Source organism: Bicyclus anynana, chromosome 19 (genome assembly GCF_947172395.1).
Source record: "Bicyclus anynana chromosome 19, ilBicAnyn1.1, whole genome shotgun sequence".
Classification (NCBI taxonomy): Eukaryota; Metazoa; Arthropoda; class Insecta; order Lepidoptera; family Nymphalidae; genus Bicyclus; species Bicyclus anynana.
In genome coordinates this window covers 7,622,860-7,649,290 of record NC_069101.1, presented here as the reverse complement: position 1 = coordinate 7,649,290, position 26,431 = coordinate 7,622,860, and the positions used below count along the sequence as shown (strand labels likewise).

Sequence of the window (26,431 nt, the reverse complement as noted above, 5' to 3'; positions counted from 1 at the left end):
TCTAAATTCTTGGAGGGCTGAAGTGATATAGAAAAGGCTACGTAACTATAACCGTTACTTACTGAAGTATTTTTTTATGTAATTGTCCGGGTATATTTATTAAAATTTTCTTTTTTTCTGTTTCTATTTATTGCCAGGAACGGTTTTAGATAATCAACAATTACGTAATTTTTAACTTTTGCTTGTTTTGAAAATTGTCCGGGTATATTTATTAAATTTTTCTTCTTTTCTGTTTCTATTTATTACCAGGAACAGTTTTAGATGCGGCGCCTGGAAACAACCCTGTTTGCACCAGCTACGGGTTGATGTAATATAAAATTAATGGCACGCTAAAATGGACTGTTACCAGTAAACTCACGGTCGCGGAATAAATCTTCAAGTTTTATTGCTGCCTCATCCGTTTCATGGCGATGTTTACCAGAATTTAAGTTATGATTAAATAATTTAAGAAAACTTTTAATTGGCTATATTTCACTTTTTATATTGTTATTTTATCAGTTTTCTTTCAAAATAAAATAAATAAAAAATACTTGAAAATACCAAACATATTTTTTCTAGAATGTCGAAGGCCTAGGTTAAATAATATTTTTACTACTCTTGCTCAATAACACTGTCATATTACCACTCCACAGCGGGGCTAGCATTTTAGCCTCTAGGGGCTATAGTAATTTTATTTTTTTAATTCTTGTCTGTTACGAGTACTAGCCGAGTACTAGCCTACTATAAAACGGAGGAGGTTTTATTCGAAAATAGAATCATTTTAGATAAGGCCCCGATTGTTTTGAAAAATAAATAAAAAACTTTAATTTGGAATGAAATGCAGCGTTCTTGTCTGTGGAACGCGTTTATTTTTTTATTTAATTTTTATTGAGTTGCGAATAGAGCGAGATTTAAAGACATGGGACATCCTTTACGGTGTAATACCTTTGCCTTTATCTCATGTGAAAAAAATAAAATTAAAAAGCGAGAATTTAAAAAACAATTGGCGTGAATAATACACACTTGATTTTTTTCAGATATTCATTGTAAATTTGTGACCGTATCTTACATATTTTTCAACAATAATAATTGTTATTATTGTCTTCATCTAGTGAGAATGGTGATCCTAATTTGGAGATGGATGAACTTTTCAATGTGTTACCATCAAAGTCAAGACGCACTTACTTAAATACTTACCTACGAAAAATTTAATAAGTGAAGAAAACAACAACGAATCGATTCACTTACGAAAGGAGTTTTTTAAACTATTATCTCCCACGTTTACTTCAATACTAATTATTCATCTTCACAGTAGTCGGAAATAATGTTACCGGGTAAAAGCATCTCCCTTAATATCCAAAATTGTAGACTTGGTACATTTAATTTTTAATTAAAATAAATCATTGAATATTGAACTAAACTATTTTATTTTCTCGCAATCGTAGTGAAAAGCAGAGTGTAACACGTGGGGCTAAACCCATTATAAACTCGGTTTCTATTTAGGCGGTCCTCGCCTTACGTCTCGGGCCCTAAAAATACCTCGTATATAATGGGTCTTTTTAGCCCCTTGTATAACAATCTACTATTTTAATCCACGTTGGGGAGGCAACCTTTAATCTTTTAAGCCTTATATGTTAAAGAAAAACTAGCGAAATTGTGGCAAACCGATGTTTAACGACATTTTGTATACTAACACGACTAAATTATTTAATTTGGCGCCTAAGTTCTACGCTGTACTACCCTGTATGCACTAGTAAAAGCAATAAGTATACTCGTAGTTATTGCTAAGCAGGTTTTTTGTAACTTGCGATTGTTTACAATACGGAACATAGAAAACGCTAAAACTGTCGCTTGTCTACAATCATGTGTGATAGAAAGCAATGATGACTTATTTTGTGGTGACGATTGCCCAGAAATTCTAATCGAATGCCACACCGTTCCGTTATTGTTTTGTGGTAGAAAGGAGGATTATTAAGAGAATTCCTGAGCGCACTATTCAAAGTAAATCAGGTAAAAAAACAATAATGAGATTGTGAACGTGCTTTAATAACGAATTTCAACTGGGACATCGAATAATTTTATTTTATCAATTAAGCAGCTAAATTAACTAGGCTATTGTTGAGGTTGGTCTTCTCAACATATGGGCCGAAGCCCAAAGGCGACTCTTAAAATATCAGAGTTCTTCATAACATACTTTATACTTCAAAAGTATTCTTGTTGCATACATTAGCCCGATATATTGTCTGCCATGTACCGTTTGGTAACATCTCAAGGAATTTGATTAGGTAGTAAATTGCTTCTATTATTAACCTTAATCATCAGTTGACATAATATAACCTTATGTGTTTCTAGGTATGTATAGACGTAGCAACGATCACGTGGACAAGTCCGTGAGTTAGGCCGTCGACGCTTTGAAATAGGAAACACGATAAATTCCATCGCTATAAATAATACGTTTCACGTTGTTTACACTGTGAATTAGATGATCAAATTCTAAACCACACTGCATAAAAATATTGTAGAAAATGTTAGGTATAAAAATGTAATCACGTCACACTAATATTATAAAGGCGAAAGTTTATGGGTAAGTGTGTATTTGTTCCTACTTTGCGCTGCGGCTACTGAAGCTATTTGGCTGAAATTTGGAATGGAAATAGATTTAACGCTGGATTAATACATAGACTTACTTTACTTTTCCCGGAAAACCCATGGTTCCCGCGAGATTTATGAAAAACTATATACCACGCGGATAACATTGCGGGCGTCCGCTAGTATTAGTATAAATTATGAGTTTGTTTATTACCGTTTTCCTATTACTTCTACATTTACTACGCATGTGAAAAATGAGAGCATATGTCTTTTCCCTCTCAGTATTATTCAGGATCTAGCTTTTAGATTATAGGGGTAGTGACTACTTGCATATATTGGACTAGTTGAAATAAGTGTTCCTGATTCCTGAAAACAAAATTCATAAATACAATCGCGAATTTCTCCGTTAATTAATAAGGATCGATTTTGAATTTTATTCGTGAAAGTAGTTTAGTCTTGGATAAACCGTGATTATATTCTAAGTAAACCTATATAAGGTAATAGTATTCACCTCACGTTTTTACTCGTGTAGTCCCCGTTCTCGTGGGAAAATGGGGATAAAATATCTAATGACACTCGCAAATAACGTGGCTTTAAAGTGGTAAAAGAATTTTCAAAATCAGTTCAGTAGATCCAGAGATTACGCCAATAGTCCACCACGCTGGCCCAATGCGGATTTGCAAGCTTCACACACGCAGAGAATTAAGAAAATTCTCTGGTATTATTATGCAGGTTTCCTCACAATGTTTTCCTTCACCGTTTGAGACATGTGACATTTATTTTCTTAAAATGCACACAACTGAAAACTTTGTGGAAAAAAGAAAGAAAAATGCGTTTATTTCGAAATTATGCCACATATCACAATATCTCCAGTATACACTGCGATGTGTGGCATAACCCATGTGGTGGTGCAAGCCCCGGACCGGATTCGAACCCACACCCTCCGGAATCGGAGGCAGAGGTCATATACACTGGGCTATCACGGTACGGCTTTATAATATTAGTATAGATTATTTGGCAACACGTAAGCAATATAAAACATCATTGCGTTAACGTTATGGGTCATTTATCGTTGGCGCCGCCCATAGATCTGGGCACAAGTGCGGCCAAGTGCCCGGACGTGGGCACTCGGCCCTGTGACAGCCGCAGTCCGCTACATGTTTACCATCTAGTGCAGTGAACTCTGAGATAAACTGTTGACGGTTCGTGGAATCGGGACAGCGGACGTGCGCTACTTTGAAATGGGAATCTTTAATGTCTTTCACCTAATAATATAAACTTTTTGAGACAACACTTTATTGTGGCCCAGGATATGTGGAACATTTTTACAATTGAAATTTTTTGACGGTCTCCGTGGCGCAGTGGTATGCGCGGTGGTTTTACAAGACGGAGGTCCTGGGTTCGATCCCCGGCTGGGCAGATTGAGATTTTCTTAATTTGTCCAGGTCTGGCTGGTGGGAGGCTTCGGCCGTGGCTAGTTACCACCCTACCGGTAAAGACGTACCGCCAAGTGATTTAGCGTTCCGGTACGTTGCCGTGTAGAAACCAAAGGGGTGTGGATTTTCATCCTCCTAACAAGTTAGCCCGCTTCCATCTTAGACTGCATCATCACTTACCATCAGGTGAGATTTTACCTAGTCAAGGGATAACTTGTAAAGGAATAAAAAAAAAAGAATTACTATCAAGTTAATTTTCCGTGAGCAGCTGCATCTAGATGAGACGTTTAACTTTTTTATTTACGAAAATTCTTGATTCTGGTATTTATTGGGGTTACCAGGTAAGGTACAGGTAAGGTGGTACCACAGCCACAATGTCTTACAAATTGCGTGGTACATTATCTCGTTCCATCGGTTAAAAATTGACAAAACTTGCCATTTCCATTTAAATACAAATCCAGTAGATTAGTTTAAAAAATCGTTTAAGTCAGCACGCTTCCATCTTACTGATGAAATTGTGATCGTCATAATTAAACGTAAAATACGAGGGCTGCACTAAAAGCACTGTTCCTGTCATATTTAAATCTTTTAAATTGAAAACTCCTTGGTTTTTAAAATCGAATACCATTTATTTATTTAAAAAAATATTCTTGGTCTTGTCACAAAAAGTTGTTTCAGTACCTAACTTGTCTTTAAGGTGAATCTCACCTTAGAACTCTGAGGGCATAAAACATTTACATTCATGCAGCCTAAAACAATAAGTCTTCTTTTTTCAACAAAGTTAGCTTACACCTAGTTTGGCATTTTGTATACTGAATGTAGAATGCAGCGGAATGAGGTTTAGTAGCATTAGTTTCATAGTTTTACGCTTACTAAGTCCCAGCCGTTTAATAAATGGTCTAGAAGTAGTTGCAATAAATGGCCTAACTTCACGTAACTTAGCGTGTATTTGGTGAGTTACCTACTTAAAACATTCAAAATATTGATTTTTAACGCAAAATTTTGGGGATATACGGTTTTTAACTTTAAATTGTGACTACGCTACACAAAGAAAGAATCTATTACAAGCTTTATTGCAAGAGCGATACTAAAATATATTACTTTATTAATGTTTTTTTTTTAACTATATTAATGAAAGCCTTCAGTTTTCTACAAATTCCGCGATGAACTTGGATTTTTCGGGATAAAAAGTAGCCTACAGACTATAAACCAATCCAACCAATCTAATCCAGAGTATTTCCTATTAAAATTGCGGCCAAATCCGTTCAGCCATCCGTACAAACTCTAGTGTTTTTATATTGGTAAGTAATATTATTACTTCAATTATTTATAATGATTGTTTCAATTGAAATAGACATAGTTATTGTTTCAACATATGAATGAACATGTACTATCCCCAATATTCTTTTTTATAAAACAGATTGGCTTCTAAATGATTAAACATCTACAGATATTATAATAGATATACCGTGAATACTTAACCATAACAAGAATACAAGTGAATTAACTCATCGTCACTGAAAACAACCATAATTTTGACAACAAGCGCCGCCGCCGACCACAATAACGGTGATAATAAAATTGTCAAACAACAACAATCCAACCAAAAGTAAATTACACATTTAACGTAATCAATGGGTCTTGGGGAGAACTCGCGTGTTAACATCCACTTACGAAATGCTTTCATGTTAAATTACAGGAGTTCCATGAATTGGCGTAATACAAGTATGTACCTAGAAGGTACCTTCTCGTACGTACCTATAGAAGTAGGTATATTAGCCGGTCGTTTGGTGCTTTTCTTATGCTAGCCACCCACGGTCCGATATACCCACATGCCTGCAGCGCTGCCGGCATGACGTCCGGTAAAACCTGGTTACGGTTCGTTGTCGTGCAGAAACCGAAAAAGGTGTGATTTACTAACTACTCCTAACTAGTTAGCCTGCTTCCACCTTAGATTGCATCATCATTTACCATCAGGTGAGATTGTAGTCAAGGCTTCATCATCATCATTATCAACCCATACTCGGCTCACTGCTGAGCTCGAGTCTCCTTCGACTTGAGTCAGAATCGCTTCAAGTTGAGCCGTCATGCACACCGCGAGCAACACCCGATGAGTTTTACCGGACGTCATGCCAGCAGCGCAACAGGCATGTAGGTGTATCAGACCGTGGGTGGCTAGCATTAACGGTTATTGGTAGGCCTTTGTTTAGTAGGCAATTGCCTCCAAGCATTTAAAGGAATTGTAAGCATATTTTCGAGGATAATTAATGAAACAATAACTAACTTTGAAAGCCCTTTGGGATGCTTATCTTTTCTAAAAATAAAGTTAAAGTATTTGGGAAATTGCCCGCTAATACGGGTCTGAATATTGTGGATTTAAGGTCCAAATCATAATAAGCTACCGCTAAATACTTACTGTTTAACTTTTGTAATTAAATACATTGATTAATAATACTTATGTACTAGATATATTTTTATTAATAGGCCTTAATAAAATATTAAAAAAAATATACATTCACTAGGCAACCTATTTGCAATGTGTCAATGTGAATATATTTTCTATCATTTATTAATTATCACAAATAAATCACAGATGAGGGTATTATGTTCATAATGCCGGGTCTCATACTAAGAAAAAATATATTTTGTGTCATTTCTATAATATACTCAGAGGCACAATTATCCGCCCACTTTAATATACTCGCGTCGTATTAAAGAGGGCGGATAATTGTGCCTCTGAGTATAACATTTAGGTACTTAAGTAATGTAAGTTATGTATAAGTAATTTTGTATGCATAAGTAATGTATTTAATACCAAGCTCTACATAATATAAGTACACAATATCGTAAGAAGATATAGAATCTTTGTCTGAGCTGGGAATGAAGTTGGTCGATGCCAGACAGCACCTCTGGGACTTGTAGCAGACTACAATGGAGATGACTCTTTAGAGATAAGTCTACGTTACATTTGTTTGGTTTTACATTCACTACAATGTGACTAAGGTTCTCTTTTTAAAGATTCCAAAAATCTCATGTTTTTATCAAATCACAACAAATAAAAAAATCCTTTTGAATAGATAAAAGACGTTTTAATACAATGCTAAAAATATTTTGAAAAGTTTTATCAAAATAAAAATAAATTTTATATATAAAAGATAGAAGATATATAAAAGAGTTTACAATTCTGCAAGCAAGCCTGCAAGCCCATACAGAATTAATTACCTATTTATAGGGAATATCTACGAATGTTGTACTACATTTTTTTAATCTCTTGCTTATTATTTTTTTTATAAGTATTATTTCCACGTCACGAAATGAAGCAGATCAATTTATTGACTACATAACGGTGCAAGACACTGAGATGTCTGTCATTCAAAAGAATAGAAGAGAAATCCAAGAGTTCCCGAGCACAATGTACGAAATAGATCTTGTGGAATACCGACAAGCAGGCAGATTTATAACATCAAAAGATTTGAATGCTTTTACAAGACTTCTTTTTCTTAGCAAACAAAAGAAGTTTCGAAAGCAGTGTCTAACACACCCCATTAAGTATTATGTTTATTTAATGTTATAAAAGTTTGGATACCATGGGGAGTTTCCGTGTTGAGTAAACTTTTTTTTTAAAATAGTCAAAGGGAAAATTAAATACAGTTAGATAGGAATAAGTGAAGTGTGTTCAAAAGTTTACCACTTTTTCCAAAGCCACACAATGAAGACTGTCTGTGCTCGCTCGCGATTTCACCTGCTTAGTTCCCGTTCCCATAGGAATACGGAGGTAAAATATAGCCTGTGACACTAGCAAATAATGATTTCTATTTGTAAAAGAATCTTCAAAATAGGTTCAGTAGATCCAACGATTACCTACAGCCTCAAAAAACTTTACGTCTTAATAATGTTAGTATAGCTAATATAGATTTATTTGATAGTAAATTAAGAGTAAAATACAAAATCCGAATTAAAAAAAGTCCTTCACTCAACGGATGAAGACTATTTTCCACAAAGTTTTATATTTTAAAAGTATCAATTTAATGGTAAATTGGGTAATTAAAATACTATTTTTAATAACTATGTTCCTTTGTTTAACAAAAAAATTAAATACCCAAGTACGAATACAAAAAATAAACCTTATTGAAATTTTCAATTGCGATGTAGCGATTCATTCGATTATAGGTTGTAGGTATTTCTTTCCAATATAAATTGCTCGAATATGAGCATAACAATGCTAATTTGCTGGCTCCACAGCTCATTATTGACCTACATTGCTTTTCGAATTCATTTCATGATGTGGGTGAGTTTAATTTCTGTTTACAAAAGCAATAACGGTTATTGTACGAGTAGGTTACAGGTATTAAAGAAAACTTTTTGGTTAAATTATATACTTGGTATTTAACTAAAAACAGCAATACCTGTATTCGCTAACTAGGTCGCTTTCTGAAAATAAATTTCGAATAAGTTCGCAATATCCTTTGAGATTTAATGGTTTCCATAGTATTTCGCCATAATGAAGTTGCAATGTAAAAAAAAAGCAAATAGTAATAAGTAGCGGCATTAATATCGAATTCGTCTCTATCTTTCTCTGTCTCTGTTAGATAGAGAGAAATAGAGACGAATTGGTGACACTGATTCCGTTACAGAATAGCGCTACTCGTATATCCTAATCCTCCAAAAGACACCGAGTTAGCAAATAACTCGACAGATTCAGATTTATTCCGTAAAGAGCCTCCGTCAATTATGATGTTAACAACTCGAAATATTTCAGATAAAATCATCATCATCATTATCAACCCATATACGGCTCACTGCTGAGCTCGAGTCTCCTCTCAGAATGAGAGGGGTTAGGCCAATTAGTCCACCACGCTGGCCCAATGCGAATTGGCAGACTTCACACACACAGAGAATTAAGAAAATTCTCTGGTATGCAGATATTCTCACGATGTTTTCCTTCACCATTTGGGACACGTAAAAATGCACACAACTGTAAAGTTGGAGGTGCATGCCCCGGACCGGATTCGAACGCACACCTTCCGGAATCGGAGGCAGAGGTCATATCCACTGGGCTATCACGGCTCCCATAAAATAGCGACATCATAATAGACTACAAAATTTTCTGTATCTAAGTTCACGTCCAAAAACCGACAAATAAACTTGTTAGGTAAGTAAAAGTTTACATTGACCAAAGTTAATATGATAGTTTACCTTGGGGACTCAGTAGACTGAAATGGATACGTCTTTTGAAATATAAGTTGAGAGTTACACTTGTTTGAAATTACATTACAATACTTTATTCAGTGAAGATGCTCTTTGCTTGATGACTTTCTTGACGCCGTGGTCTAGGAATTCTAGTTATTTTAAAAGAGCTGTGATAGCCTAGTGGATACGAACTCTGCCAATCCAGAGGGCGTAGGTTCAAATCCGTAAACATATGTACATTTTAGAAATTAAATATCACGTGTCTTTTGAGTTTGAGTTTTCTTAATTCTCTAAGGTGTGTGATGTCTGTCAATCCGCATTGGGCCAGCGTGCTGGATGAGAAGAGACGTATAGTTTTTACACTTCTTAAACATACAACTCATCATTGTAGACAATATTTAGGTATTTTTGGTTTAAATTAAATAACTTTCGTTGTTTACTATACGACTAAATGAAGTTAAGACAATTAGCCACCTTTGTTCGCCTCATCTTCGACGACATACCTAATAACATAACTTTTTTCACACAGCAACTAGGAACTTTTGACTTTATTATTAAATAATTAAAGTACACAGAAAATACGATCCAATGATATATCGCATGTTGTTATTGGTATTTAGGCAAGAATTCTCCTTTAAAGAGCATTTAAACACCCAAACTAATCAATGGAGTGTACAAAAAACGGCACCAAAGCGTCAGCCAAAGCTTATGAAAGGGTATGAGAGAGCATTTAATTGAAGAATTACAAGAAACATCTCGGATTCCGCAGCAGCCGTGAGGCGTCTAAACGACGTGGGTGGCGCGGCTCGTTGAATATAAACGTCCGGTAATATGGGCTTGCTTGCGCTCTGATGCCATGACTTCATCGCTAGTCGATTTACTGCCACTCTTTTGGGACGCCTAATGTTGACCATAGTTGTTATGATTCATATTCATGGCATGGGTGTCGTCGTTTTAATTATTATTTATAGGATTTTGCGAACGTGCGTCCCGTTCAATACGGAGAAGTTATGTTGAATCAGTCTTGAAACAGTAACAACAGAAACTAATATTATACCGTATCTGTGCTTCGCCATTTTACATGAGTACCTAGATCTAGATTGTGCATCCGTGGAATGTCGGGATAAAAAATAGCTTACATGCTATTCCTGACCATAAATCTATCACTGGTTTTAGTGTTAAAGTACAAAATTTTTTACGATAAATTGTTAATTAGGTACTTGTACTCAATTACACACCACATAATTATATGTTTGTGTATTTAACACTATGTATTTGTGATTAGTACTACTTAACAAATATATTTTACAAACATAAAATTAATTGCATTACTAATGCAATCATAAAACTGGTAGAAACGTCGTTAATCATTTTAAAATGAGACATAATAAGACTAGGTATTTTAATTGGTCTAGACCGTGTTGTACCGGAAATATAATATACTAAATCATTAATATTTACAGCCTCTGAAAGACAAGGCTTCCGTATATATAATTACAATTGTAATTTCTATAAGTCATAAACAAGGCCACGAACTTCAGATGTTCGCTTTCAGCGTCAATCTATTATATTAATCACTATTGTTCACGTATTATAAGTAAATATATAACTTGTACATAATATTTATTTGCATGTGCCACCCATGTTATCGCATCAGACTACTTACTTACTTGACGCTCATGAAACTAACTCGCTCACAAACAAAAACTATTTACCAGATCTGGATGAAAATTGCACACAAAGTTACGAGTAGGTACCATGTACTTATGAATATTTTATGACTGTGAATATGATATACTAAAGGGATCTATCTTTACAAGTAGTAGTAGCTTTTGTAGTATACACTTGTTAAAATAGATGACGAAAAATAGTTTAAACAATATAATATATTATGCTGCTGCCTTAAACTCTGTTTAATTTAGGTCAAAAATAGTGTCTATTATTATTTTTTATATTTATATTATTATGTCTGACGTTCGTCAATTTAGCTATTTTTAGAGTGTGCAGATTTTGTAGTCGAACAAAATATTTTTTTTTTTAACGCTTAACGCTGACGCGTGCAGAGAGTATTTGCAATTAGCGTTAGGGCTCGTGGCCCTCAAGATGACCTTACAGAGGCATCTGCGCGTACTGATTTGTTTTTTTTTGTCATCCTATTGTATTTAAATAAATCCATTTAGATCGCGTCTTGTATGATGTCATAGTCTACAAGCTGTTAATCATAAAGGCGACGGCTATTTTCATAGGTATTTGACTACTGCTTCTGTTGTTATTGTTTTGGTTGTCTAACGTTTAAGTATAACAAGCACTAATTACTGAAACCACGGTTCGTTAATTACATCATATTTCAACCGCAAGGTGTCTCGGCAAATTAAATCGTTTAAATTAACAAATCACTCAGTGCGGAAAAATGATTGTTTAGAGTAAATTTAGCACATTAAACACTGATTCAAATCGGTAACGACATATTAATGTGCTTATAGTTTTAGTATATTAAGAAATTATTAGTATATTTTAGACTTTATTATTATTACATGCCATACCGTCGTACAAAATTTAGATTGACAATCGTAGGAGCTATTAAGTTACTGATAAACAACTGGCTTATCGAAGGTCCATGACATATAAAGTAAACTCAATAGCTCAATATGAAAATATTTATAAAATTAGTTCCAAGATTTCATACTTAAGGAAATCTCAAGTGATATAAATGCAAATATGGATTTATTTGTTACTTTTTCAAAAATATTGTCATTGTTATAATGGAAACATTTAGTGAATTGTTCGTGAAATGCAAACAAAGATAATGATGTACACAATACTATTATCCCTATGTTTACCTAGAGTCATGGAATCATTCAGAATTTATAAAAAATAATTTCAAAATGATGAAAAACATCGTGAGGAAACCGGCTTATTGAATTTTCTTAATTCTCTGTCTGAGACTGCCAATCCGCATTGGACCTGCGTGGTGGACTATTGGCCTAACCCCTCTCATTCTGAGGAGACTCGAGCTCAGCAGTGAGCCGAATGTTATTGCAGTGAAAGTGGATAATGTCAAAATAAATAGTTTTATACAATTATGTTTAGTAGAATATGGTCATCATTATTTTCAGTCTACTCTAACCCCATAGCAGAAAGCAGCCATAAAAGCTCAGAATTTCATAGCCCGCCCCAGAACTCAAAATCAGGACCTCCTGATCCGAAGCTACATAAGCTGCTCCAAATCACTGGACCAAATAAGCAGTTTAGAACATAGGTTTATTGAACATATGTTCTGAACAAACTGAGATTTAACACAAATGAATTCAGTATCTAAGTCGTTCTTTGCACACCGATGTAACAATATATAAATGCATTTCATTTGGTACGAGTATGGTATGATTGACGTTGTTATCACTCCATATTGTTTATGTATACCTACGTAAATACCTAAACATGTATTTGTTTGAGGAAGTCAAAACATTTCAACTGGACTAGATTCATATTTACAGCAACTGACGTCATTAACTCTAATTAAGTATTTACGTCAAGCATTACGTTATTGTGGAATATTTTGAGATGAAAAATTTAATCACGAATCTTAATTATGTTTTGATCTCTCGAACAATGTTGTTACTTTGTTGCTTGACGAGTACGATTCTCGTTTAGCCCACACTAAGCTAAAATGTAGTATTCTTAAACACGACGATATATTTATAAAAATTAGCATAATAGTGTAAAAAAATACATTTTTCGATAAGTAAGTCTTTCTTTTAAAGACACCCAAGTTACGAGAATCTTAACTTACTTGGGAAGGATATTCCAAACCCTAGTCGTACGTATGAGAAAAGACAAAGCGTTTTGAACGAGTCCTAAAAACATCAACAATAGGGATGAAAACCCACCCGATGTCTTGCAGTGCGATGGTAGATTCTCCCTGATGTTTTTGTTTTATCTTTCTGGATATAAACTGCATACGCATGCCATTATAATATCCAGGACTTATTATTCTTCGGGAAGATATACCTATATCCCTGTATCGCTGAAGTTTTAAATGGCGTAAGATTCACTAGGTATAATATTATAGCTCAATGGTAAGAGCGGTTGAATTCATCACCGAGGGATGGTGGTGCAATCCTCACCCTGTTGGTCTTTTGTCGTACCGACTCCTAGCACAGTCTTTCCGGACTAGTTGGAGGGGAATGGGAATATTGGTCATATTATAAAAAATATGGCAAATATTCTTTAAAAAAAAAAATATATTGTGGTTAATTTACTGGTAAGCGTATTAAGAAAAGGGCACATCCAAGCTATACGGTTACCTAGTTAGGTCAAGAGCAGCTGGCATTCCAGCCGGCACGAACCACCAAGTCGGCAGCGGTGTGCACATCCGCTGCGGCGGGCCCTCACGCCACCATGCACCGGGCCGCTCCTCAGTCCGTGGGCACTCACATCCACTGTATACACACGGGCACGGCAATGTCAACGCAGTGTCATGGTTAGGATACGCCTAATTGACCTGATTACAGATAACGGCGATGCAAAACTGTTCCACAAACCGATCCACAGCTTCCTATACTTTATGTACGGATCCAAAAACAGATCGTAACACGAGAAGTCGTATAATAATAAAAATAATAAAGCAATAAAAAGTGGAGAGGATTTCACAAAGTTCAGGGGGAGTCCATAATTAGAGGGAGCGACCGACTGAATGGAAAAGAATAAGGGTTGTTATAGCGACGTAGGGTCGATAAACTTTTTGACGGGGGGCCGAAAAACTCGAGATCGGCGGTCGCGGCGACTCGGGCTACGTTTAAGGGTTGGTTCGCGAGGCGAGCGCGTGACGCAGCGGAGCGCTCGGCTCGTGCGTCGCTCCGATTTGAACTGACGTCGTCGGGAGCGCTTCGGTCCAGTGGCGCGCGTGCTCTCCGCCCGCCCCCGCGCCGCGCCATGTGCCGCCCTGTGATCTACGCGTCCCGATGCTTCGCTGCTGCGGCCAGACGAAATATCTCGCACAACTTATTACTTACTTACCTAAAACCTTCTATACTACAGCCTTCTGTACTGATTACCAATAAAGAAATTAAAAATGAGGGTATAAATCACTAGTCATTTCATACCTAATAATATTTTTAATTAGCTTCTTATTAAATTAATGAAAATAAATTTGATTAATAAGCTTAGAAAAATTACATATGATTAATATATTTTATATAACATTTTATAAACAAACAATACAAGATTTAAAATAAATAAGTTATGAAATGGCATGTGTTTCCTACCTTCATTTCTTATTTGTTTGTTGGTAGACAGTACTCATCAAGAAAGGCTGTATAGGTACTTATCTGTCAATTCAAAGAGGTGGTGGGCTTTAGATTAAAAAAATCTTAATTTCTGACATTTATGAACAAGTATGACAGTTTAACGAATTCAATATTATTATCAGTAGTATAGAAAAATTGGTAAACGAATGTCATTTCTAATCATGATAAAATATTTTTATAATGGGTAAATAAAGTCAAAGCCATGAAAATTTAACGTCAGATACGACGTAAGAAGATAGGGTGAGCTGAAAAACGCGAAAATGTTTGAATTTTGAATGCCTCCCTTTGGTGTCAAGTCGTATCAAACGTAACGCAAATATTTCACTGGGCTGTCTAAAAAATATTTATCTAGTCCCGCTATTTCATAATACCCGTAGGCAAGCGTGCTATTCCAGATCTAGACCATAAATAATCATTGCCAAATGTCAGCCAAATCAGTTCAGACATTCTGAAATTTAGAGTTAACAGTTATCAATGAAGTTCTGCTATCCGAACCGATGGATTCACTTGAAATAAACAAATTGTCGAATGACTTAATTTGATTCTATAACAAGGACCCCAAGACTGTGATGGATCTGCCAATGCATAGCTTTAAGCTATGTGTTAAAAAACATTTACTTAGTCGAGGTTACTGCACCATTGATGAGTTAATTAATAATATAGGTGCTTAGAGGCCGTTGGATCAGCTTCCACCTTCACAGAAGAAGTAAAACTATAAGAAATTGTAATGTTGTCATCAATTGTAAATTATAATACTATATATATATTTTTTTTAAAAAGAGCAAAGTCGGTTTCTTCTCAGCAGAACCTGCCTTCCGAACCGGTGGTAGAATCTTTAAAAATAGTCAATTGACGTATCAAAAGTTCTTGTAAACTGAGCCTACTTGAAAAAAATGTATTTTGAATATTTTTGATTTAAAAACAGTTAAGAATAATATAAAAAGGTGCAACAGTGCGAACGTTCAACGTATAGGAATACGTATAAGTATTCAAGAAAGGCACATAGGAATCGCAACCCCAACCACGTACGTACGACATTGCCTATAAACCATCCTTATATCGGACGTCGCGCCACTGAACCGCACTATCCATAGAAATTGAGAGATTCAGAAAACTGACAAGAGGAAAATAACCATAGGCCACTGAATCTTTATGATCACTGGCACGGTTATGTCATATTTAACATTGTATGTTTATAGATTAGATATAGAGTAAAGTCCCACAATATTGATTCGTTTAAGGTTGAAGTTTTTCCGCTCCATACAACATCTAATCAAATTTGCTAGTGTGACGTGTAGCAGCGACAGTGATGGTACCATTATTTTGTGGTAGAGGAAACACATCGAGCAGGTCCCAGGACTTGGAGTAGGCTTGAGGGATCTCTTTAGAATGCATCAACAGCTTCTCTGCCCGACATGTTCTCCATGCCCACACTAGATAATTTGTGATTATTACAACACAAAACATTATTGCACAGAATCACTAACGTGACTGGCAGCGTGACAGTGTCCACGCTGCCTGACAAACAACTGAGCTCAAGTCATCAAACACCCCCTTATTTATTATACCAACACTGATAGGTCCCCTCAACAATATCATTCGCAATCGAGGGACTCGTAACACTAGAATGTGCATCATCGTTTGAAGGTTGTTTATTTATATAAGTATTACCACTAACTCCCAACTCCGGGCTGAGAATATTTTACTGGAAATTACAGACTAGATAAAAGCTCATTATTTCCAGGGCTAGGACTTAAAACTCCGGACCTCGTGAACCGAAACCGCATGGGCTAACTACTGGACCAACAAGAGATTACGAGTAGGTACAAGTACATTGTTTTCTTTCTCAATAAAAAATAAATAAAATAGGTAATTAAAAAAAAATAGGTACAATATAATTTACAAACTACGACATTTTTCCTACTTGGAATGTATCATCAACAAGAAGTAGAAAATTGGTCCTTATTTTCGAGTATAATTGCGTTAGTTAAGAAAAACTGTCGCAAAGAGAAAAACAATAATAGATCATAACAATTTCTATAAATCGTATATAATTGAATTAATGTGACATTGATCTAGAAAGAGTGATCTCTAGATCATGGAGGAGAAAAGTCGTGGATAAATAAATCAGATTAAAATCAGCTCATTAAGGTAAATACGGCAGCAATCAATTTTTCATGGAAACATTTAATTTAGCATTGTTATGCAAATATTGTGTTTTATTGTTGACTTTGTGATAATAATTGTAATCAGTGTGAATGACTGTTATTATTGGGTCAAGGATAAGATCAATGGCGGCTGTGCAACACGGCAAAAACGTCTAAACAACTTGGTCTTACTTTAACTTAACCATGGATATACAGTTAGCTGGATATCGCAAGATGTACATCCAGAAGTGGAATTATACTCCGCGCCACGTAAGAAGTCCCGTAGACGCGGCGCTAATGACTTAATGGCGCTCATTGTCATTTCGCTGTCAATTTCAGTTCAGGTTTCAGCCGCGCAATCCGCGTCTCCAATGCGGATTGGCAGACTTCACACACGCAGAGAATTAAGAAAATTCTCAGGTATGCAGGATTCCTCGCGATGTTATTCCTTTGCCGTTTGAGACACGTGATATTTAATTTCCGAAAATGCACACAACTGAAAAGTTGGAGGTGCATACCCCGGACCGGATTCGAAGCCACACCGAAATCGGTGGCAGAGTTCATATCCATTGGGCATGTATAATTAATATGGAGTACGAAATCACTAATAACAATTTTATTGGTAATTTTCGTGTAGTATATCCACTACAGTTACTCAAATTTAGAGAATAGGCCAGCAGATCGCCGGTTACGTGGGCACTCTAAAGCCCTGAACAACGGCAGGGTTGAATATTTTTTACAAATTTTGTTAGCCGACTTCCAAAAAGGAGGAGGTTCTACGTTCGGCTGTATGTATGTTTTTTTTATAATTATATTTTGTATTTTGTATTTTATAAGCAGTGTTATTTTTTTTAATTAAAAGTGTAATATACACTAATATTATAGAGGTAAAGTTTTTGCTGTTGTACGGGGTAATCTCTGGATTTACTGAACCGACCGATACCGAATTTGAAAATTCTTTTACCACTAAAAAGCCCGTTTTATCCCCGTATTCTCACGGGAACGAAAAATACGCGGGTGAAACCGCGGGGCATCGGCTAAAAGAAAACATCAAGTTAATTAATATAAATTTGCCAATACACTGTTGAATTTTATTATAATCAACAATCGACGTCTATAACTCCGTGATCTAAACTGTTTACAAGTTATTAAGAGTGAAGTTGTAGCGTAGAGTTCCTAGTTGTTAGTCACAGTGGGGGAGGGGGTTTTAGTTTTCAATCTAAAAGTTTGAACTGTGGAGCGGTATCGATCTTGTTCGATTTTAATTGCTCCAGTAATTTAATTTCAGTTACACTGTGTACTATCCAGCTGCCTCGGAGTACTCCATTTTATAGAACCAACAAACTTTTTAAGATTCAGTGGAATAATTAAATTTATAAAGTGTTTACTGGTTATCTTTGTCGACATTACAGCGGAACTTTATAAGGAAATTGACAAAAATGAAGTTTCATTTGAAATGTTTGTAAAGAAAATTTAAAATGAATAAGTAAGCGATTTATTAGTGTAAAGTGTTGAAGTGCAATATTTGCACTTTTTAAATCTCTGAGTAAAATAACAAATGTATTTTGAGATCTTAATCTATACTAATACTAGCGGACGCCCGAGACTTCGTCCGAGTGGAATTCAGTGTTTTACAAATCCCGCGGTATCCATGGATTTTTCGGGATGAAAAGTAGCTAAAGCTAGTGGATAATTTCTTAATCCAAAGTAAAATCTATTCAGCCAAATAGCTTTTAATAAAAGTTAAGGATTTCTTATAACACTTAATTTAAAAATCATGTATTTTTTTCTAATTTTTCAAACGTCAAAAACGCTGTCGTCCGCTTTGTGACGTTATAATATTACTTGATGTATTAAACGTCAAACTAATTGTTAACTAATATTTTTATAAAACGCTCAGTTTGTAAGGGATTTGTTAAAGTGACGTCATGAAACAGTTGAAATATAGACCATCATGGCCGCTGGCGTTTTGGTTTGTATTGTCAAAAAAAATATTTAAAAATTGAAATTTTCATGTACCTAGTAATCACGTCTCAAAATAAGTGATAATTTTTTTTCAATTTAGTATAACAATAAGACCATTAAAAAAGTGTACACTGGCTGAGCTAGTGAGGCTAAATTACACGCAAACGCAGTAGCGGGCAGCCGCTAGTTCACAATACGATACTTTGTTAGCTTCGCATTACGCAACGCCGTTGAGGTCAGAGGTAATACTTATACAGGACAACCTAATAGATACAAGCACAAGGTGAAATGCGGTCCAAGTGAACGGAGCAGGCAGGGATGTGGCGACCAACTGGGCCTTGAATTTATAGTGCTGGCCATTTACAATTTTTATACACATTTAAAATGTAAACGTGGTATTTTGTACTGTCACTTGTGTGTAGCCTTTGGAGCCTTCCTGGTATACCTTTTGATCATGCATACCTGTGCACGTGGCATTGAGAAAACCTGAAAGGGAATGTGATCAAAATTTATAGAGTTAAGTTTAAGAATGTATATTTTTTTATGTATTCGTGTCCCAAACAGTCTATTTAACATAATTATTGATACTAGCGGACGCCCGTGATTCCGTTCGCGTGAAATTGTTTTTTACAAATCCCGCGGGAGCTGTAGAATTATTTTCAGGATAAAAAGTAGTCTACGTTCTGGTCCTATTTATCCCTATACGACTTACTTTCACATTTATCTATAATCTATAAGTATATATAAAAGAAAGTCGGGTTTGTTAGAAACTTATAACTCGAGATCTGCAGAACCGATTTTCATGGTTTTTGATTCGTTGGATATATCTCCGCCAAGAATAGCAGAATACATCTTAAAAACAATGAAAACTCGACGAATAAATAATTATGAAAGATGAATAATTTTCCATAAATGTTACTTTGTTTAGTATCTGTCAAACATTTGTTGTCCATTCTGTCAAATACTGTTTATGTAATGATTGACATTTATACGTGCGTTCAGAAATATTGACAAATGATTAACATTTAGTAGAGTAGGGGTAGGGTAGGGGTAGGAGTAGGATAGTGTAGGGTAGGGATAGGGAAAGAGTGCACATAAGGACCAAACATTCTTGTGCTGACTTAAAAATACGCGTATATATTTACGGAGAAAGATTTTTTTTATGTAAAAATGTTATTTTCCTTTAGCTTCACCTCGACTACCACGCAACCTTCGAGACTACTTGCTAGTTGAACATCGCGGGGGCATTGCGAAAGTTGACAACACCGTACGTGGTCTGGTTACAGAGAATTGTTATTCCGAGTGCGTTGTAGTTTTGCATTTAGTTGCCTTTATGCCTTGAATTTGTTACGTTGGATAGATAGGATTAAATGACTCAGATGGGAATTTAAGCACACAAAATTTTGATAGTGCATGGTATGTTAGGAACACGTCTTACATATTACAATGTGCCGTTATGCGTCCACTTGAGACATAAAGGTCCGTTTATATCTACAGACATTTAGCGTGCCAGAAACGTGCCGTGACAGACAAAATAATATTCTTCTATACAGTGTTTATTGACGAAGAGAACTAAGAAAATTCTCTGGTATGCAGGTTTCCTTACGATGTTTTCCTTCACCGTTTGAGACACATGATATTTAATTTCTTAAAATGCACACAACTGAAAAGTTGGAGACGCATGCCCCGGACCGGATTTGAACCTACGCCCTCCGGAATCGGAGGCAGAGGTCACATCAACTGGGCTATCACGGCTAGTAAACGTGTTAGTTTATATAAATTTTTAGCGGACGCCCGCAACTTCGGCCGCGTGGAATTTAGTTTTTCACAAATCCCTCGGGAACCATGAATTTTTCTGGGATAAAAAGTAGTTTATGTGTTAATCCAGGCTATAATATATCTTAATCCAAATTTCAGCTAATTCGGTCCAGTAGTTGAGGCGTGAAAGAGTAACAAACATTCATATCATCAAAATCATCAGTTTTCGCAAATCTCGGGAAACCTTGGATTTTTTCAGGATAAAAAGTATCCTGTGTTAATCCAGAGTAAGACTAAATCGCTTCAGTTGTAGCGGCGTTTTAGAGTAACAAACATCCAAACATACATCCAAACATCCATACAAACTTTCGCGTTAATAATATTAGTAGGATAGCATAGGATACTATTTATATCTACTTGACTATTCTTTTTAATTGTTAAAATCCCAAAACTAGTTAGTGTTTTTCATTAAAAGTATTGAATCAGATCCAATTCATGCAACTAAAGGCGCATTAAGCTAACCGACGCCGCCGCATCCATCTGGTTTGCTTAATAAATTAATTAGCCTGGGGATTCAGAATGTGCATATTAATTCCAACCAAGAATCAACGGATTAGTAATTTTGACATAGAGAGATTGCCATCCGCCCGTTGCAATTAGAGGTGAACCGGTAACGTATAATGTCAAATTAATCAATTAACATCGTGTTACGATTGCAATCAGTTATTGTTGAGAATTATTCCATTGCGTTTAGATTCAAAACGTAAAACTGTGAATCAATACTGAAATCTCACATTTTTTTACGATGTTTTATGTTTAGAATTTAAACTATCGTGAGTGTTATTCATATTAATTGAAACTAATCGGGCATACTCGAACCTTATATCACCTTTTGACGGCCTCCGTGGCGCAGTGGTTTGCGCGGTGGATTCACAAAACGGAGGTCCTGGGTTCGATCCCCGGCTGGGCAGATTGAGATTTTCTTAATTTGTCCAGGTCTGGCTGGTGGGAGGCTTCGGCCATGGCTACCACCCTACCGGCAAAGACGTACCGCCAAGCGATTTAGTGTTCCGGTATGATGCGGTGTAGAAACCGAAAGGGGTGTGGATTTTCATCCTCCTCCTAACAAGTTAGCCCGCTTCCATCTTAGACTGCATCATCACTTACCATTAGGTGAGATTGTAGTCAAGGGCTAACTTGTAAAGAATAAAAAAAAAAAAATATCAAGTCAATCAAGTTTTCTGGATTGCGTCGTTGGTTCAATAAAGAGTTCCAGGGTTCGAGTCATTGGTCCGGCTATAATATGCAGTGAAAATACTCAGCCCAGACTTGAGAAGTTGGTGCTGTTACAACCCCGTGCCTTGGAGAGCACATTAAGCAATCGATCCCGGTCATGATCATTAACATCTGTTAAAGAACAAGTCAAATAATTTTATCTCGCCGACCTGCTTTGGAACAGCATGGTGTATTTAAGGTTCATATTTCCTCTCCCTGTAGTGAGCCGTGAAAATACTGATAATGATGATGATTGGTACAGTACCTACCTACATAAAAAGATTGTATTACTAGTAGAAGAAACCACTAGTAGGTATTCAAGACTACTAGTAATGATGCATATGCATATTATGCTGCATATGATATGCATCATGTACAAGAAGTTCACAACATAATCAATCAGACATCCTTGCGGTTATCACGCCAAGATTTTCTACTATTAGATACGTGCCTACTATATCACCGCAAAAAGTGATCCTAATTTAGCTACACCACTGAGCTAACTGACATTGTAGACAATATTTAGGTGTTATTTGTACAAATAATTCGTTGTTTGCAATGAGACTAAATGAAATTAAGAAAATTAACCACTTTAGTCCGCCTCTCAGTTTCGACGCGCTAGTGTGCCATATCTCTAGTATAAAAATATCGTTGTTATTACGTAATTAGGTATAATTTCAGTGACTTTGAAAATATTTTTTTGGAATTTATTTTTTAGCTTACTCCATATGAATCGATTTTCATATAGTATAGTCCCCGTATAAAAAAAATATGGGCAGTAAAATTCGATGAACGAATGACGTTAGCGTTACGTTTTTGTGCGCAACCTATTCTGCGCACCTTTCACTTTTCAGGCGTATGTTTTGAGACGTACATAGTGTATGCTGCGGGGCAACATACATCTATTTAGACGGACCTTAAGCCTAAAATCTGAAAGAGTAAACTCCATTCGTGCGTCGGAGCTGACACACACTTTTTTTGCCGACGCCCGAGTATCATGACGCTGCGTCCCACACGGAGACTACAAATACAGAATTGTGTCTATACTTAGTAAGCAAATGTACGCGGTCCGCAAGGTTGCGGCGTGTGGCGTAACATAACACAATAGTACATGTAAAACGAAAGAATCGCGCCGGACCGAGCAAATGGGACGCATGTTTACATGAAACATCTTTAAAGACCAGGCGCTGTTAGGAAATGAGTGCGTTGCATACAAACTTTGAACCCCCCCTTCTATTTACTACACAAAATATGACACTATCACACTTCACACTAATATTATAAAGGCGAAAGTTTGTGTGTAAGTGTGTAAGTATGTTTGTTCCTCTTTTACGCTGCGGCTACTGAAGCGCTTTGGCTAAAACTTGGAATTAAAATAGATTTTACTCTGGATTAACACATAGGCTAATTTTCATCCCGGAATAATCCGTGGTTCCCGCGGGGTTTCTGAAAAACTGAATTCCACGCGGACGAATTCGCGGGCGACCGCTAGTATCCTATAATTTTTTTTGTAGTGTTTGCTCAAATCGTGCCTATAGGTATATCATGTGAATTCATCCAGTAGTTTATGAGTGATACATTAAAAAAAAATTGACTGTGACAATGTCATGTTACAAAACTTGATATTCTTAATAAGACAAGCAATAAAACTGATAAAGCATTTGTTCAGTCTAAATGTATATGATTAATGAAAGAATTGACCAACAAACCTGGCCATATGCAGAATTGAAATCTGCATGCTTTAAAAACTCTGTTAACAGAATGCGGCTCTCCGATTATTCACTCTCAATTCCTCACAGCGCCTGGTCTACTCTATAAAAGTCGCTCATCCTTGTTGACAGCCTTCACTTTTGAGAAGACTGGAGATTGTTCTAACGCAAGGTCAATAAGTATTTTTTTTTCGTTCGTTAAATTGCTACGAGATTAATAAAAGATATTAGATATCAATATTTGCAATGCGTCTAGCGTCGTTATTGGCAGTTTTAATTTATTTTTATAGAGCTCAATACTCACGATATCGAGTTAATTTGACCGACTGAAATATATAACAACTAAATAATATGCATACGATTTCAATAAATTCTTTTTTAATTTATTACATCATCAACAAGTGCCCCTTCACACTAGTCGTGCGTATACGCCGCGATTGTGTTCGTCGGACGACCGCTTTGCTAGCGCTGGGTCCATTGGACCCATGTTGAATTTTTAAACATGTGTAAAAATCACGACGTGTGCCTTATCGCTTCCGCCACCTAGGTACCTTCCAAAAATACGCCTTAGTCTGTTGAGAAGAACGGACATGCTTCACTCTCTACTACAAAAGTGAGTATTGCAGTCCGTGTGGAGGGACCCCCACCACTATAGTTGCGTAACTTTTTTACTTTTTGACACGACAACGACAATGAACAGGAGTTTGTGATAACGAAGATATTAAGCAATAAACATATTATCTGAAGACTGTACACTTGTGTCCTAAGGCTAAAAGGCAGTCTATTTGCATGACATGTGCAAAAACGGTGTGTAAATCATGCTTATAACTTGATCATTAATTTATGATCTTATAATTTTATGGAAGGAATTAATTATTTTTATGTTGTCTTTACTTTTTTAAACAGTATATTTTTTATGCTAATGAAACGAGTTGCGTTTAACTTTTCATAATGTTTTTCTATTTTATATGATTATTTTTCGTTAATAGAAATGTCATTTAAAATAATAATTAATTAATTAAGTTGAATCTTGATTTTGTTCAAGTTCATTGTTAACATTTTAAAGTTTAATGAAAATAAAAACTTTAAAATTTAAATGTATTTTTATTTTATTAAACATAAAAAATGGGTGGGTCCTGTGGACCCACGACTATATGTGTGATTTTTTTTGCACAATACTTTCCTAGAATAGGTAGCTAGGGTATAGTACCCGTCAGACTAAGTGCGGTTATGTGGACTTTTTTGAGTTTTGAGAAAATTATTGAGAATTATTATGGCACGTAGGCTTATGTATTTATTGCGTATGATTTTTCCATTTTCTTACTATTACAGTAACTGATATTGAATAACCTAAAATGTTATTTAGTTAGTGATGTGTATCATGTGTCATAGAACTCCGACCTCCCAAATTAAAGTCGAAGGCAAAACGCAGTAAACGATTATCCAAAACATAATTCGATTGATTCAATTTAACGCATACGTTCAAAGAACGTAACGTTTAATAAAGCAATGTGAAGAGCATCTTATAATCATGTCAATGTGTTAAACCATTTGGAATTCAAATCGATAATTTAGTTTACTTTCAAATAACATCGATAATGTCAGAAGTTGCTCTTTGAATTTTGTCGTTATTTTATTTCTATGAGATTTTGTAGATACTTGCCAAAATGAGGAAATTATTTTATTTTATTTTGACGTATATGACTATACTATATTTACGACAATGACTTCGATTAAGTAATGTTGCCATTAGTCAAGGTTTTCTAGAGAATTATTCACTTTTTAGTGATTCTTGCTGGGATTATTTAATTTATCTAATTGTACATATTTTTTGCTAATTGTATAAAGAAATACCTATATCGCATTTTTTTTAATTTCGTCCTGTTTTTGATGATGATAATTAATTAATTAATTACTCTACACTCTATTTAACGTGTTAGACAGAGAAAGATAGAGAAATTCGAGATTCACACTGTAGAGTTAAATATCATTACAGAATAGCGAAATGAATAAAGTATCACACGAATAACTAGTGAGAAAATAGATGGGCATAGTAATGGCGTTTCTAGAATCTCGGCTTGCATGTAAAATGCGTGCCAGCATGTCGCTTGCATTCAACTTACACGCTTGCATGTGGTTGGAAATTTAAAGGTATGGCGCCCTGGAATCTAATACCTTATACAGTGTTTTATATAACTACTTTCAACAAGACATTAACAAATGACATCGACGTTTTATGGTAGGCGTCTACAGATCAGCATTGTAAGTATCAAACTGATCGTAGTGTTCTCTGTATAGAAAGTCATACAAGTGCGTCCACTGATCCGCATCGTGCGGATCGCACGTATCTAGTGTAAAATTACAAATGCGTTTAATGCGATACTTACGATGCGGATATGTGGACGCCTATCTTCAGTCGCGTTTAGTAATGACTGTCTAAAGTTTGAAATTTAGCTCTATGGTAAACGTCCCTGTTGTTAAATGTGTACATTCGAGCTTCGCGGACACTTATTATAGACTTTGTAGATTGGATGATAGGAAGAATAAATGGTTATATGCCGTCCGGTGCAATGCCATGTAGAAACCGAAAGAGATGTGGATTTTCATCCTCCTTGTAACAAGTTAGCCCGCTTCCGTCTTAGATTGCATCATCACTTACCATCAGGTGAGATTGTACTCAAGGGCTAACTTAAAGAATAAAAAAAAATGCCTGATACTTCTTTTTTGTATGTTTCAGGAAAAAGGAAATACGACGCGCCAGTAAAGGCGCTAAACTTTATATTACACATTTATTATTATATATATTGTATTTTTAACATAAAGTATAAAATAAAACTCCTACGTCAATGGTTTTCCGTTTCCAAGGCGCGTAAGGCATAAATAGCGAATCGTGAACGGTAGTTTCACACCGCTAAATGTATATAAAATAATTATTATATTGATTATAATTTTGTTAACGTTTTTTTTTTAAAAACAATATTTGCCATATATTTTTTTTTAATATGACCAATATTCCCATTTCCCTCCAACTAGTCGGGAAAGACTGTATTAAGAGTGGGTACTACAGTAGACCAACG

General features: G+C 35.6%; 1 protein-coding gene across 2 annotated transcripts in view; it reads right to left on the bottom strand.

The window, feature by feature from the left end:
* LOC112048898 (protein gustavus) overlaps positions 1–26,431 on the bottom strand; it is a 133,504-nt gene that overhangs the window by 95,262 nt on the left and 11,811 nt on the right. Inside the window, exon 1 of one of the 2 annotated variants that reach the window (XM_024086609.2) lies at positions 13,499–14,071. The exons of the other annotated variant lie outside the window; for it this stretch is intronic. Within the exon in view, the coding sequence (XP_023942377.1) occupies positions 13,499–13,566 (68 nt within the window). The 5' untranslated portion in view covers positions 13,567–14,071. Of the gene's footprint in view, positions 1–13,498; positions 14,072–26,431 lie in introns of those variants that run through there. 2 annotated transcript variants of the gene reach the window in all.